The sequence below is a fragment of the Frieseomelitta varia genome, unplaced genomic scaffold, assembly GCF_011392965.1.
Source record: "Frieseomelitta varia isolate USP_RPSP 00005682 unplaced genomic scaffold, Fvar_1.2 scaffold_886, whole genome shotgun sequence".
Lineage (NCBI taxonomy): Eukaryota > Metazoa > Arthropoda > Insecta > Hymenoptera > Apidae > Frieseomelitta > Frieseomelitta varia.
This window is the reverse complement of record NW_025110685.1, coordinates 764,827-780,198: the sequence shown is the minus strand read 5'-3', so window position 1 is coordinate 780,198 and position 15,372 is coordinate 764,827. Positions and strand designations below refer to the sequence as shown.

General features: G+C 45.6%; 1 protein-coding gene across 1 annotated transcript in view; it reads right to left on the bottom strand.

Annotated features, from left to right (window-relative positions):
• Positions 1-2,752: 2,752 nt before the first annotated feature.
• LOC122537123 overlaps positions 2,753-15,372 on the bottom strand; it is a 171,495-nt gene continuing 158,875 nt past the window's right edge. The window contains exons 2-3 of the mRNA XM_043670088.1: positions 4,423-4,716; positions 2,753-2,874 (exon numbers count right to left, since the gene is read on the bottom strand). Of these exons, the coding sequence (XP_043526023.1) occupies positions 2,753-2,874; positions 4,423-4,716 (416 nt within the window). The remainder of the gene's footprint in view (positions 2,875-4,422; positions 4,717-15,372) is intronic.

The window sequence follows — 15,372 nt, the reverse complement described above, 5'->3', positions numbered from 1 at the left end:
TTGCACACAAAGCAGTCAACTTTTCAAATTACCGTCTTTAAATTTTTACATTTGAAACTTGAAACGATACATTTTTACGGACCCTCTCCTCGTTGTTTACTCGAGGCGGTGTTCGCTTTTGAAAAGCATCTCCGATTTACAGCGTTCTTTGGCGATAATTCAAAAGTTCTAGCAGTCTTTATGAAAATCAGAAATTCGCAACGGTGGACGATCGAGTAGCTGTAGAAGTTTCTGAGCGGGCTACTACGATTGAGATGGAAATGAGACGTGATGAACGAACTAACTGTCGTTATTACGTTACGAAAGGATTTTACGTGCTCTTGTTTCTCGGTAAATATTTGGCGAAGCGTCGCCGACGTTGTAAATTCGACGTTGTAAATTTCTTCGTTTCAAGCGAACGATCTCGGGCGTCGGTTTGAATTTTCAGCGAACGGGTAACGTTTTACGATTCGTGCGAACAATATGAATTTCAAAGACTTCGTCAAGACTTGGCACGAGGCCGCCTGTCGTTGATTCACGGCGTAATATTACTAAACCCGACTGGAATAGCAGACACGGAGGAGCGAGGGGAAAAAATGGGAGAAGACGAGACGCAGATTCCTGGTGGATAGGCGACGCTGGAAACGGGGTCACTGAGTTGTCACCGAGTACGCATGACACGAGGAATTTTCAAAGCTCGGATATCGCCTCTGCCTGGCGCTGCCAGGAGTCGCTTTGCCTGAATTTGATTTAACTCCCAGAAAATCTGCTTGAAAAATCACAGGCAACCGTTTCGTTTCGCGGGACTTTTACGGCTGGCCTTAAAGAGGCTCAACTTTACGGGGCGGCCCAAATGATCGTTCGACTACACAGTCGGTGCCGTCAGAGACGTCAACCGCTCAAGAACACTGAACCACCCCCCCCCCCCCCCCCCCCGCGGCCTGCTATACCGCCGAGTGTACCTACCCTCGCTGTACATAAAAGTTTCATAAAAGTTCGAGATAGAAGTAGTGCCATGAAACTGATAAAGTTCTACCTCTACGCTTTCGACCACGAAAGGAGAGGGGGGGGGGGGGCGAAGAAGAAGAGAGAAAGGGTAGAGAGCGGACGTAACAAAGCTTTAAAAAGTAGAATTAATCTGCAAAGAGAAAGATCGCAGAGACGAGAGGAAAATCGGGGATGGCGGGGGATATCGATCGCGAGATACGTTCGTCTCTCATAGTGACGTGGTTCCTCGGTGGATCCTCACGCGGGATTCTCACGGGTGAAATTTTCGCATCGACGCGAGAAAGAAAGTTCGCCGCGTTGGATTCACGTCGCGAAGGGTAGTCACGCTGATGGAAAAGTCAAACAGAAATACGTGTCGCGTGAACAGCTTACAGAAGGAGAGGCTGACAGAAAAATCAAAGAGAACGGCGGAGAGGAGTAACCGGCTAGGTGGATTGGAGGCGTCGTGAAACCGCAGCCGCCACGGACTCCAGAAATATTCATTTTAATGGTTGATATAGCGCGGATATTGGTTACCGTTGAAACGCTACGTGTCCGGAATTCCGGACGCTATCACGCGCCGCGCGGAATATACGATATAAAAGCCGCTATTCGAAATCGGGACCGCATGAACGCGAGAGACCACCCCCTCTCCTCTCTCTGAATGTTCGCCGCCCGTTCACCTGTCGAATGCCAACTTTCAACGCGCCGCGATTAACCCCGTCGACAAAAGGGAGCTTGCCCTTGCTCCGTTCCGCCGTCTTCCGCGCGATTCAATTGCTCTGGTAATTGCTGAAAGGACCCCCACCTGTCACTTTACCTTGGCGAAAGGGACCTGTGGCTCAAGGACCCGATTTCCGATGGTTCAAACGTCAAAGGTGTGAGCTAAATTCGACACTTTTGGACGAAATTGAAATCTAAAATATAAATGTGCTGGAGTTATGAAGGTTTCATTTCCGCTTTCTTGGAAATTTAGAGAAATATTCAGATTTGAAGATTACCAAGAACTAAAGTATAGAATTTCCAACTGTAAAATACGATGGAACGCACAAGCTTCTATTTATGAATTTTATATAAAAATTTTATATATAAAAAAAAAGAAATCATTTAAATCTCTAAAAACACATTTCTCTACATCTGTAATATATCTAACAAAAATCACGAATTAGTCATTTCGAACTAACTTCGGTAGTTCTAGTTTTAACAGTAGACAAGGAGAATAGTGGAACACGAAAGGAAGATTGATCAAAGCATCGGTAATCATCCACGAAAACGTGGCTTTCCAGGCGCCGGCGAATGGAAGGAAGAATCTTGGGGAAAATATTGAATTTATTTCTTTTTTTCTTTTTCTTTTTTTTCCATCCCCGAAGCAGTTCGTTTCAACCACGGGAAACTTCTTATTCAAATGGAGTCGCGGATCGTGCATTGAATGCAAATGACCGAGACATAACGCGATAGGGGGTTTGCTTTGGTTTCTCTTTTTCTCTCTCTTTTGTCTTTCAGGGGGGAGGGGGAGGCGAGAGATGCGCGCGAGCGCGCACCCCTGCAAAACTTCCAAGCCAAGTTATGCGGGGCGAAGTTTTAACGAGAACTCCCATGATTCCGGCGCCTATGGGACGCTCGGAAAAGTTAGCTTTTGACGCGGTAGGTAGCACGTGACGAATTCAAATCAGCCGTAAATACTTGGAGCAAACACTCGGGGCGACAGAAGTGTAGGGAAGGAAGCTCGCTTGTAAAATAAAGCATTAGAAGGACAACGGGATAGTTAAGAAACGGTGCTACCACGTTATCCCCTCCCCTTCTTCTTCTCCTCCTCCTCCTCCTCCACTGTTTCGCACTCCGCGCGATTCGTTCCGCGATTTGCTTTCTCCATGGCATCGCCAACTTCGTGCAAACTCAATGGATAACCTTGCCAGAGAGTCGGCTTTCGTTAAACACAAATTGCCAGACGTTTCCGAACCAACGAACGAAGGAACAGGAAGCCATTACGCCAAGCCAAAGTTCGAAAAAAAAAAAAAAAAGAAAGAAAGGAAATAAGAAGAGTGATAAATCGATGAATTTCCTACTTCGCGTATGTTCAACGAAAAGTACCGGACGAGGAACAATGGCCGTTGGTCACGGTTAGCTACCGAGTCGAGATCCGTTGCACCGGGTCCACCCCTAGGAGGGTACCCTAACTACTAGGGGTTTTCAGACTCCGGCAGGGTTCAAAGGGACGTACGATCGATGCGCAACTTGTCGAGAATTCCCAGTAGTCCCCAGGGGGAAGGTTCCCTCTGTGTGTGCCGGGCTATCGGCTAAGAGCCAACGTATCGGCGCACCGGCAAAGTTTTCTTCATTTTTAACAACACCGGGAGAAACAGAAGAAACGCATTTCGAAAAGTTGGAAAGCGTCTTTCGGTGCTCGCTCTCGGACCAACGGAAAGTCGAAAAGGACGCCACGGCAGAGACGTAATTTCTTGGCGAAGGGGCCAGCCGTCGAGCGATTTATCGACACGTGCTCGCCGTCAGCGAGGGTAACCCGATCGCAACGGCGCAAAGATCCGAAAGCTTTCGAACCCGGCGTACTTTTCCCCGATTATCCGCTACGACGATGTAAATTGCCTTGACATTACGCCGGAAATTTAGCCCCGTAGCTGGCTCGTAAGTTTATCCAATATCGTCGAAGGAACGAGGGATTGAAGTTGCCAGGAGCTCGGTTACAGAGCACGGCTGAGCGGTCCGCATCGCCGAGACTCGAAAATTGCCTTCGTTAGTTAGCCGACCACTCTTTCGAGGGCCCCTTTAAAATAATAAGACTTGCAAAATTCGCCACGGTGCATGACCCGGTCGCGTTCCGCTTACATAATGCGCCGGAAATCGTTCGACCCCTATTGTTTCGCGACGAATATCCTAGCAGGCGAGACGCGCCAGATGAAATTGGAGGAACGGCGCGTGTCCTTTCGCTGCAGACTTCGACACGAAATCTCTGCGGTTGTTCTTTTTTTTCAAAGAGGTCAACGAGAATTATAGAGAATCAAGGTTAAAACGCGAATACACTGACCCATTTGGCTCGTTTGGCGCGGCGCCAAGCGGTACGCGGCGGAGCACGCGATTTTTAATTGACTCGAAGCGAGAGAGGAACAGGGGTCCTGATGGATTGAATCGAGAGAGCGGCCAGGATTTTCCGTGATTATTTTTATGACGCGCACATTTGGCCGCCGATCGATGGTAATTTCAATCGGCGTCCGCTTCGTTTCTCTATGAACAGAGAGGAGAAAATCGCGAGTGCATAACGAGCAGACGTCCGGTTTTCGTCCTCTGGCTGAGGATTTAGAAACATTTTATTCTCGCTCTATCGGTGGAATTGTCGCACTCAACTATTGACAATCTTCGCGAAACAAAGTCTGGACGTCGTCGTGTCGAAGCAAGATCGATCTAAGTGGCTAAACACGATATACAAACGAATATACTCACCGTGAACTATCAGACTGATGACAGCCTCGGCCATGCTGCGGCTGTTCACCAAGCAGGTGTACTCGCCAGTGTCCTGCGCGGTGACCGGATGGAACTGAAGCGCGTAGTTCTTCAGCGACAACGACACCCTGTTCTGATGGTTCCACACGATGGTGGTGTTGCTGCTGTACTCGAGCAGCTGCATGCTGTTAACCCGCCATTCCAGCATCAGTATCAGCGAATTCTCTGTCACACCCGGACAATTCAGCGTTACGTTCTTTCCGGCCTCGACGACCATCTCTCCAACCATGGAATCTGCAAACAGAGACGTTGCCCGTCGTTACATCCGTCACGTCGTGGCTGTTATCGCCACGAGAATAAAAGAAAGAAAGAGAAAAAAAGAGAGAGAAAAAAGGAAGCTAGCTCTATTCGTGGACAGCGGAGAGATCTGCACGATCAGGCTGCGTCAGGACCATTTCGCCGGAAGTCGGATAAAACGAGCTCCCGTTTCACGCTCTTCACTCACCGGGCGACCCTTACGACCGCGACCAGTCGTCCGGCGTCGGTCTAAAATTTCAACTTCTCGCCGCTGCCACGAGAATTGTAATAAATTCTGTAGTAAATCGCGATCTCGATTCTAAACTCGAGTATAGAACAGTCAATCATATTAACCTTTTCATTACGAGCGTCGGATATTAACGTATTTTGGAATAATCACGTGTTAAAAATATATGTAACCATCGAGAAGAATTTCTCCTATCTTTTCTATTCAACGGTGAAATATTTGTACGATGAGAAATTATTGCGATAAAAATTCTTTCTCAATCTGTCGCGAGAAGACCGATTACAGGTGTAACTATAATAAATCTCTTAGAAATTGAAGATTATATTTTTGTTTGAAAAAAAAAGAACATTCTAGGTTCTTGACAAACTGTTACTAGGAAGTTTAAAAGTCTCTAAAATCTTTTTTTGGTAAGAAATTATTGTGAATGAAAAATCTTTTTTAATATATTGCAATTCGGATAAAACCGGCTGCTGGTATAATTGTCGATCTCTTACAAAATTTAAGGTTATATTTGAAAAGTTAGGTTAGGTTAGGTTCGAAGAATTAAAGTTCATTTTAAAAGAAGAATTCCAGGCTCCTGTTAAAATACCTACCAGAAGAAAGTAGATCAAAATGGACTCGGAAAATAATTCGATCAATATGTCACACTTTTGGCGTGAGCTCTCATTCAGTGATGACGCTCTGGAGGATTGAACTATCGTAGCAAAAGGCTATTAAATAAGCCCACATCTACATTTGAACACACATCTTCCAAAAGTGCGAGATCCTGAGAAAATACGAGTATTTTTAAAATTTCGCACGGATTTGAGTGTTATATATATATATTTCGTACTTATATATATATATATATATATATATATATATATATATATATCTGTGTGTGTGTTTCGTACGATACTATTTAGAGCTTCCTTCATCCGGTTGCCAAACCGGTATCAGAATGCACGTGTGCACGTGACAGAGGTTGAACTGTAGCAGAGAGGCATCTTGCAAATTTTCCTTTCCGAACAATTTGATTCTCCTCTTTGTTAAGGGCGCTGCGTAACCAGCGACATTCGAGCAGATTAAATGCAACGAGACGGATCAAATGGCAACGACTGCAGTTTCTTGAGCGCGGGGTCCGGGCGTTAAGCGCGCTTCCGCTCGGTGTGTCTCTCGCGTTACGGAGCAATTCCAAGTCAAACTCCCTGGCAAAGAGTCCAATTAGTTCAACTGCTCCTTGTTTTCGGATAGTCCTCCCAACGCTGATTCCGTGCCGGCACGAAACCAGCCACGTTCCCGCGACAAAGGGGACGTGCCGCGATTTGAATTTACGAACATGTTCGAACAAAGACAAGGTCAACGCTAATGCGGATCTTTCGACGAGACAGACGGTAATTTATGGTAAATTGTACATGCTCAAAATTATAGACCCTTTTCGCGAGCTTATTTCAATCAAGACGAATTCTTTTTAACTTTCATTGACTTTCATCATTAATTTTGTCGTTCATTTTCAACGACGACGGACGAAAGTAAATTCGACCATAATGGCAAGGAATTGTTAACAAATATTTATGCAAATATATATTTTTCTGAATGCATAACCATGAGACCACTTTTGTTTTCTAAATTTAATCAAAATTGGTATATTCTGGGATATTTTGCATACTTTTGCATATTATATGCCCTCTGCTTGTATGTTGAACTTTTTATTAATGCACGAATATCAGCAGGAAAATAGAGAATTTGGCAATCTCGTCTCTTTCTTTGTTTATACGAACAAGAAAGAAATCAATTGTAATAAGCTACACTCGACAACAGCTGACTCTCTCTCTCTCTCTCTTTCTCTCTCTCTGTTTTCCCGCTCAATAACATCGCAACTGCAACGCCTCGATTCTTGATAACCATCCGGCTAAACAGCAGTTACATTCGAGCCTGTGTGCATACTTCAATTAACCGTGGTAATCGCGACGCAGCGCGTCGGTCTATTATTTCTGTCCGCGGTTTCCCTCGAGCGGCTCTGGCTGCTCGAATTCCAACAAGAAGCCCCCGACAATTAACGGAATTCGAGCGGTGGTTTTCATATTTCTGAAGTTTCGTGGCCGGTGGTGCTCGTTATTAGACCAGAGACGGGAATGACGTTGAAAATTCTTCCTTTTCCTCGTTCTGGCTGAGGTCCGCCGCCCCCTCCCCGTCCCACACGGTTTCACATTTTCCCTTTTTCCCTTTTGCACAACCCTTGACCGTTCGACGAAATTTCCGCGCGGGTTTTTCTTTCATTTTTTTTTTTTTTTGCGAATGATTCGCCGCGATTTTGAGCCAGGGTAGCTCCATTGAATCAGCAAGCGGTTTTTTCAGCGAGCGAAAAAAAAGGGAGAGAGAGAGAGAGAGAGAGAGAGAGGAAAGAGAGAGGTAGCGGAGTAGTATCGGATTGACCGAACGACCAGGGGGATTGGGTTCGATCGCGAAATCGCGTTCTTCAAAAACCCGAAAGGCCGTTGTGACGTGATTCACGAAACGATTCCATCTCCAATCTCTGATAAACTCGACTACGGGCGTGCGCTGTACGAGCATTCGGTTCACGCGTACGTATTCATACGTGCATAAAGTGCAAGTTAGCCTCTGTCGATTCTGTACACCCATTTCTACCTCTCTCTCTCTCTCTCTCTCTCTCTCTCTCTCTCTCTCTCTCTTTCTCTCTTCGTCGAGCTTCCGCCACGCGTTCCTGTCGCTCCCTCTGTCCTTTCGTCGTACGTTCGACATCCCTTCGCGCGCACCCCCGCACAGATCCGCCCGTTCGATTCTCTTTCCCAGCAGCGCCGACCGATTTTCGCCAGCGCAGCGACGATCAGTGGCCGTCCAACGGTTCTCTGGCGTTGAACTTTTGATCATCCGACATTCTGCATCGATTCTCGTAGTTCTGGCCGGAAGTTACGATGGAAATTACCCCGAGACCTGGCTGTAATTTCATCGGCTGCATTATAACTTCGGTACACCCATCAGCTTGCTGTGGCGCTTCAGCTAATCATGAAACGACCGGAACGGAGGCTTCCATCCATTTCAGGGAGCGACGTCGGGTTTCGTATTCTTGAGTAACTTTGAATAATTTAAAAGGAACGCGACCTCGAGTAAGAATTCGAATCCTTCGTGTTTTTCGTCCTGCCGACGCAACTGCCGCGTTGTTTTATTTTTTATTTTTGTTCTTTAATCTTCTTTCTTCTCTTTTTTTCAACTCTCGCTGTTCAACTCTCGCTGGGATCATCTCGCATGGTAATTTATTGTAATTGAAAGCTTCTGCTATGCGAACACTTACTTTTCGACTGGCTTAATATTCGAACGTTATATGAGAATATCTAGCGGATGATTTTCTATTTACTAGCAGGCATTTTACTCTCATAACATGTGAATCTCTATTTTTCAAGTATCGCAATATTCGATAAGAATTTTCATCTTTTTCATTTTTTTTTTTTTTTTTTCTTTAATGTCTATTACTAGCAAATGGTCTAGTTACTAACAGACATTTCATTCTGACAATAAAACGTTTGAATATAAAACACAAAATTTATTTTTTGAATATTTTAATAATGAGTCCACTTACCAACAGATACTGTATTCTAATAATAAAACGTCGGAATACAAAATGCAAAAGATTTATGTGAATTTCCACGTTATATAAAAGCGCAATGTTTGGTAGCAGAAAACGATCTTCTAATTAATAGCGGACATTCTATTCTGATAATGAAATGTTCAAATATAAGATATAGAAGAGGCTTCCTTATGCACATTATATTAATTTAATACTCTAATGTTCAAACGTAATCTGCAAATGATCTAATTACCAGCAGTCATTTTATTTTGACAATATAAACAAAGTCATATTCGAGTTCCGAGTATTAACATATTCGGAAAATAAAGAGGCTCCTACTTAGAATCTGCCTGAGATTTATAAATAGCACTTCTTTCAAATTCTCTTATATTCTGCATGACGCAAAATAGTGCCTGGCTCTCAGAAGCACCGTGGTTAGCCGCACAAAAAGGAAATTCCATTGTGCGCACGCGACGCGCAGGTCCCCCCCCCCTCGTTTCTAGGTTAATTTACGTCGTTGCGTTTTTTGAAAGAATTTATAGTTATAATTAATTCTCACTGGATGGCAATTTTTTTTATACGTTACGCGCAAGTTAGGCAAACACAGCGGGAACAAAAGTAATGCAAACCATTCAAGTTGAACATTATTTTGTTGAACAGTTGTTAATCATCGGTACCCACACGTTTACGCCGTAATGATCGTACGAATGTATATTATTTGAAACTCCGAAATAAAAAATTTCGGATGAGAAAAATTCACAAAATTCGGGACACGGGGGATTAAAACGAGAGTATCGCTGCTCGTCGACGTTTAATAATTATTTTTCCAAATAATCATCTCAAAAAGGTAACGTAAAAAAAAAAACATGTCCAGCCCTTCTCGAAAAGGACGACCCTTTTTTTTTACAAATATCACCTGAAATGATTTTCTAAACATTTTTCCTTTCAAAAACAAAAATTTAAATAAAACAATTTACAGCGTGTTCGCGCATTTGGAGGGAAAACGAAACGAAATTATTACTCGTTGATATTCGATGATTATTTCACCGAGTGAAATAAAATTCGAATAAAATCGTTCCGGAAATATTCGCACGATGCAGAGGAAAGCAAAGGCAATTACACAGAATAAAACTGGACGAGTTCGACGCGCGTATTCCAGGCTTGCCACTGGAATCAATCCGTGCTTCGACTCGTCAGTGTTCAAGAGCTCAGCGTCCTACACTTCCTCTTTCGGAAATCAGTCTCTCTCTCTCTCTCTCTCTCTCTCTCTCTCTGTCCCTCTTTTCGACGTACTTTCCACGAGCATCCACAGCTATTCGGCGTCCGTCACGGACAGCTTCGGGCTCGGGTTAAACGCGTTCCTTCTCTTACCATTCCAAGGAACTTCCGTCTTCCGGCGTTCGAGGCTTTTCGCCGATTCGTGGCGAGCTATTCGAACGTGCATCGGGGAAACGACATCCAGGTCGGTGCAGCTGTTCCCTGAGTGCCGGCCGAACGAAACGGGACGATAGGGATAAACCGACGTACGTAGCGTGCAGGAACATCGCTCCTCCGTGCTAGGACTAGAACTAGGGAATTACAGGAGCTGACGTCGCGCGTCCACGCGCGACCAGACCGTAAAAATTAAGGAGGAAACTGCGGCTGACCACGTGAGCTCTGTGGATTTCGAGCGACTCGTCTCTTTCGATCTGAGATTTGACAATTTACAAATCCCCGCGATTTTATTTTCATTCTTAACTCAATGTTGGTCCCCGTTACGCGTGTAAAAGAATTTACTTCTACCAGCAAATTGAGTAACTTGCGAATTGTCGAAGACACGAAGATCCAGGAGGAAGATACCCTGAAGGGAAGTGTACCGTGAGTTCAATCTTCTGTCTATCGTCTCTTTTCTTATTTAAAATCAAATCAAATCAGTCGTGTCAATCCGCCGGCAATTTGCTCTTATCGAGGATTAAACGTTAACGAGTAACTAAAGTCAATACGACTTTGACAGGTACGGAATTCATTGAAAATCAAGAACGAAAAAAAAAAGCGATAGGTTCTATTTTTAATGAAACTTCCGGTATTTGACGTGGATCGCGATAAATCACGTACACGTGAAACTAACTGATACTCGCTAAAATCGTTAACGCGCACGCTCCCATTAAAGCCATTTAACGAGAGTGCAGTTTTATTCTTGCCATCTCGAATGGGAACAGTTTCTTACTCGGCCAGTTCGCTATTCGTTCCTGACGCTGAGTCAAACGGTTTCTTTCTTTATACGTTCCACATAAAAGGTGTTGATTGTCTCTTCGCTTGGCTCTTCAAAAAAAAGAAAAAAAAAAGAAAAAAAAGGAAAAAAGAAAAGAAGGGCGATCGCGTTTTACGTTGAAACGCTCGCGTACAATTTCCACCGGCGGCTGAAAATCCGAAAGAAAATGAATCACGCTAAATCTCCCTCGGAAGGGAGGACAGGGGAGGGGAGATGGGAGTTGTAGAGCCGGGCTTGACGTGCGCTCTCTTGTTTACTTCAAACTAAATTACGACGCGTAAAGGGATTTTCTTTAGTCGGCGGGGCGCGACGTGGATAGTAGACGGGGCGAAACGTTTGAAATTCAAGCGGCCGTGTCATAACCTTCTCTTAACGCGAAGCTGTTCAAACGGATAGAAACGCATTCGAGCAGCGCGCACAAAGAAATATATTAAACGATTCGAGAGCGGATCGGCGTCTGTGCCTCCATTATCAGCAAGCCGAGTGCCTTATTTCGCCAGCGTGATATGTATCCCGCGTCTCGTGAAAACCGAGAAGAAGAAGAACTGCGAGAGAGGGTGCTGCGAGGTGGAAGAGACGAACCAGACCGAAACAAACAAGGAGCAGCCTCTCTCGAAGGATCGCGTTATTTCGCTGAGACCGGGGGAAAAGTTTTTCGTCAGGCTCTCTCGTTCAGCGTTCGCCGCGAGGCCATTTCGCGCGTAAGTTAACATAATGTAAAAAGTTTTCTCCAACCAGGCGGTTGATGACGCGCCTGCCGAAGCGACACAGAGAGAGTAACGTGCTACATAATATTGGAGAAGATGCAGCCCCCCCATGCCTGATCGTTCGACAAACGATTCGACGGGATTCCGCGCGCGACGCGACGGCCGCATCAAAGAAACGCCAACGTTTTATGAACTTAACCCGAGACCGGGACGAAACGTTGACAGGACTCGTTACTCTTTGAACTTGGCCGGAAGCTCGGCCGGTTCCCGCGCAACCGACGCCACTGTTATTAGACGACATCCTCCGCTCACTTTGTGCCACTTGGAAGGAAAAAAGTAGCTGCTGCATCTCGTCCACGCTCGTGCAAAGTAGCGCGTCCGGTTTGCGGTATTCGTCGACTTTGCAACCGTGTGATCCTTGCTCGAACCTCTGACCTCCGCTCCAACGACGAGGGGGAAAAAGCGAAAAAAGAAAGAAAGAACTCCGAGTTGGGAAAAAGAACCACCCTGGATTTTCGTCGACGGGAACTACGACGAAGCATTGAAAAATATATTCGACGGAACGTCGTTTTTCGTAGAACGACGTCTGTCGTGTCCTCGAACCGCGAGTCGAGCGAGTCTCGAAATTAACGTTTTTTTTTTTATCGTAACCGGTCAAACAACCAGTTATTACAGAATAAATGTTTTTTCAAAACAAATACAGATTTTCGATCTATTGTAAGGAAATAACATAACGTTTAAGTAACAACAAAATAATCATATAGTTTTGTTTTTATATTTAACATAAATGGAAAGGATAGGAGCATGGTTTATTTCATTTAAAGATAAACAAAGAATGTTTCAATTTTGTTAATTGCATTTTTTTTACAGCCGTAGAATGGGAATGAAAAATCGCGACAAATATCAAAATATTATTTATAATTGTAAAACCAACTGGCTATGATTACGTCTTATAATCACGCAGGAATATAGTATCGTGAGGGGGGGGGGGGGGGGGGGAGGATTTTTCGACAAAATCGCCGCTCAAGTCGAACGATTAAAACCGACGTTTCTAGGCCACGGGTCGGCAGGAATCTGAAATTTCAATCGAAATTTCAATTGAAATTTCCACAGCCTGAAATTTGAACGTGAGGTGAGATTCCGCGAGCGTTCGGGTTTCGATTCGTTTCGATTAGTCGGCGTTATTGAACGCAATTAAATGTGTCATTTATTTTTAAAAATAACGCGTTCGGCGACGTGAGTTATCACGAGTGCACGCCGAGCGAAATTACGCGTCCGATGTAATATTCCCGATAGAGGAGTCACGCGGCGGAAGGGAGAGGGAAGACGTTCCATTTTCCGCGTTCCCGTTCCGGCTAACGAGCGAGGCGAAGGGCGTTCCGGACGCGATTTCTTCGTCGTTTTTCGTTTCACGGACCACGGCATTCTATTCCCAGACAGGATATAGATCACGGTATTTAACCAACTTCTCCGGGCAAATGCAAATAAATAGAAAAGTACGGGCAGACTCGGCCGTGCCCGAGAAAGTATCGGGGAGACTCGTCGGGAGATCAAGCGGGAAACGGGAAAACAACGAAAAAGAATGGTACGACTTACTGCGGGGATAGGGAGCCGACGAGCGAGAAGATAGGAAGAAAGAAAGAAAGAAAGAAAGAAGGTGGAAGAGAAGCACGCCCGGTAACTTCGTGTTTTCTTTCACGCTGTCGTTACGATTAATCCAGTTTCCTCCGTAATTACATCGGCGAACGTGGCTAACGTGTCTCAACGTCGAACTTTCCATTCGTTCGGTTTCGAGGCAAGAATCCTGCAGACGGCGAAAAATCGACCCAACGAATCTGGACGAATTGGCTTCCCGAATTCGCTCTCGGAGGCAAGATAATCAAATTTCGAACAGGCTGACTAGCCTGATGATGAATATGAGATGGTTTTAGATGGTTTTCGAAAAACTCTCGAAAAATGAGAGTAGCACTTTTGACCAAGACGAAGGTCCCATCCTCCTCTAGAAATTGAATTTCATCCATCTCATCCCCGCGTAGCCGACCGGCTTGCCAGCGTAAATTAATTTACGCAAATCTTCCGCGGGCATGAATTTTTTCAGCACTAATTTCCGCAGAAGCCAACGCCACTCCAGCACGGGGATGCAGTGGCACGGCCTTGGCAAGCCGTTACCACGGTAATTACCTTCCTACCTTCGTTCTGCCTGGCCTTTTTGTCTCATAACCAAGTAACTATCTTAATTGCTTTCGCTTTTCTGACTCTGGATACGTCTCTACGCTCACGCCCGCCTCCGCCACTCTTCCAATCCTCCCTCGTTTTGCCTTCTACCACCCCTTAATTCACCATCCCCGTGTTCCCTTCGGTATCGTTGCTCACCCCATTTGCTCACGGGTTACCCGGTTTCGTTTAAATTCGCTCGTTCTCGTTTCTTCCTCCTCTTCTCTCTTTCTCTCTCTCTGGACGATTTTGGCGATTGTTCTCGAAAGACGGAAAACCTGCGAAGGATCTCCAGTTAATTTTTCCAACGGAGGATTTTTCTCGGTCCTTCGTCCCCGTTCGCAGACAATAATGCCCGATCGGTCGTGCGACACGGCTGCGTGACAATCCTCTGGAGAGAATATCGAACGGAACCGGTCGTTCCGCCAATTTTCACGCTGTTGCCCGCCACTGCGTTCCCCGGCACCTCGTTATTCCGCTTAGAAAAATCCCCTCAATGGAGCACTGACGCGGCACAGGGGGTGACAAGCTCGATAATTGTCGCGCGTCTAAATTTCTTATCGGAACAGACGTTGTCCTGTTCCTTATCGATGCCGATCGGAGTAAGAATTTCACACTAAATGTGAAATTGAATTAATCATCGAAAGTAGGAGGATTCGTAACGAAATGGAAAGAAATACAAGGAAAAAATTGCGACGAAGAATGGAAGAATCAAATCTCTAAAACGCTACGATCGTTTCTTTAAAAATTAACCTTCACCTTCGTTCGAAGTGTCAATGTATCATCATGTGGCTGCAGGACTCGGTGCGTAACGTGCGTAACAACGTCACGTGATTACGTATGCAAACGAACTCCTGGCGAAGAAACGGAGGTACGCGTTCACGCCACGATGAAAGCCGCGGGAACGAACAAGAGTTTTTCGTAACTCTTTTTTCCCAAGCGGCGCTTGGAGTCGTTGGCCTGGCCTAGTCTTCCTAAAGCGATCTCGTGGCTCCAACCGAGTGTCGCTTCGTCGACGCGGCGCGTAACGCCACATTTCCGGAATGTCATTATTTCAGCGGGCGCTGTTTGTTACCAGCCGACTCGCGGCCGACCCGGCTTCTTGCTCGAAACTCACCGACGTGAAGAACCTCGAAGAGCCTCCCTCCCCTCGCCGCCCCTTTCCGAGAGAATGATTTTTTAAAAATCATCGCCGCCCGGTGGCCGGGGAATTCGTTAAAGCTGTCGCGAGCCTCGGGCCGTAACACTTGCAAGCTGAGAGAGAGAACTCGCAGGCAAGTGTGTTTTTCCGCCCTCGCTCCGCGCTCCCGCCGCTTTCCCACTCTTTGCGCCGCTGCTACGTACACTCGGTATCTCGAGCAGTGCCACCGCAAAATTGGACCGAGCATTCTGCAACCCCTCTTCGAGGCATCGGAGTAGCCGGCCGATCTGACCGTGCTCACGTCTCCCCGGAATTCACCGTTTACCGCATCTTGGGGAAATGGCGAGCCACGTCATTGACGCCCCGACGCCGTTACTTTGTGTTTAGAGGACGCTTATCGTTAAATATCTTTATTTGTTAAAATTGGAATTTCGGGAGTTTCGTCTGCTAAAACAGAGCGTAGAGGGTCGAGACCAGAAGTTTCTCCAATTATCCTATCAAAGTATGAAACGAGCTCTAGAGAATGCC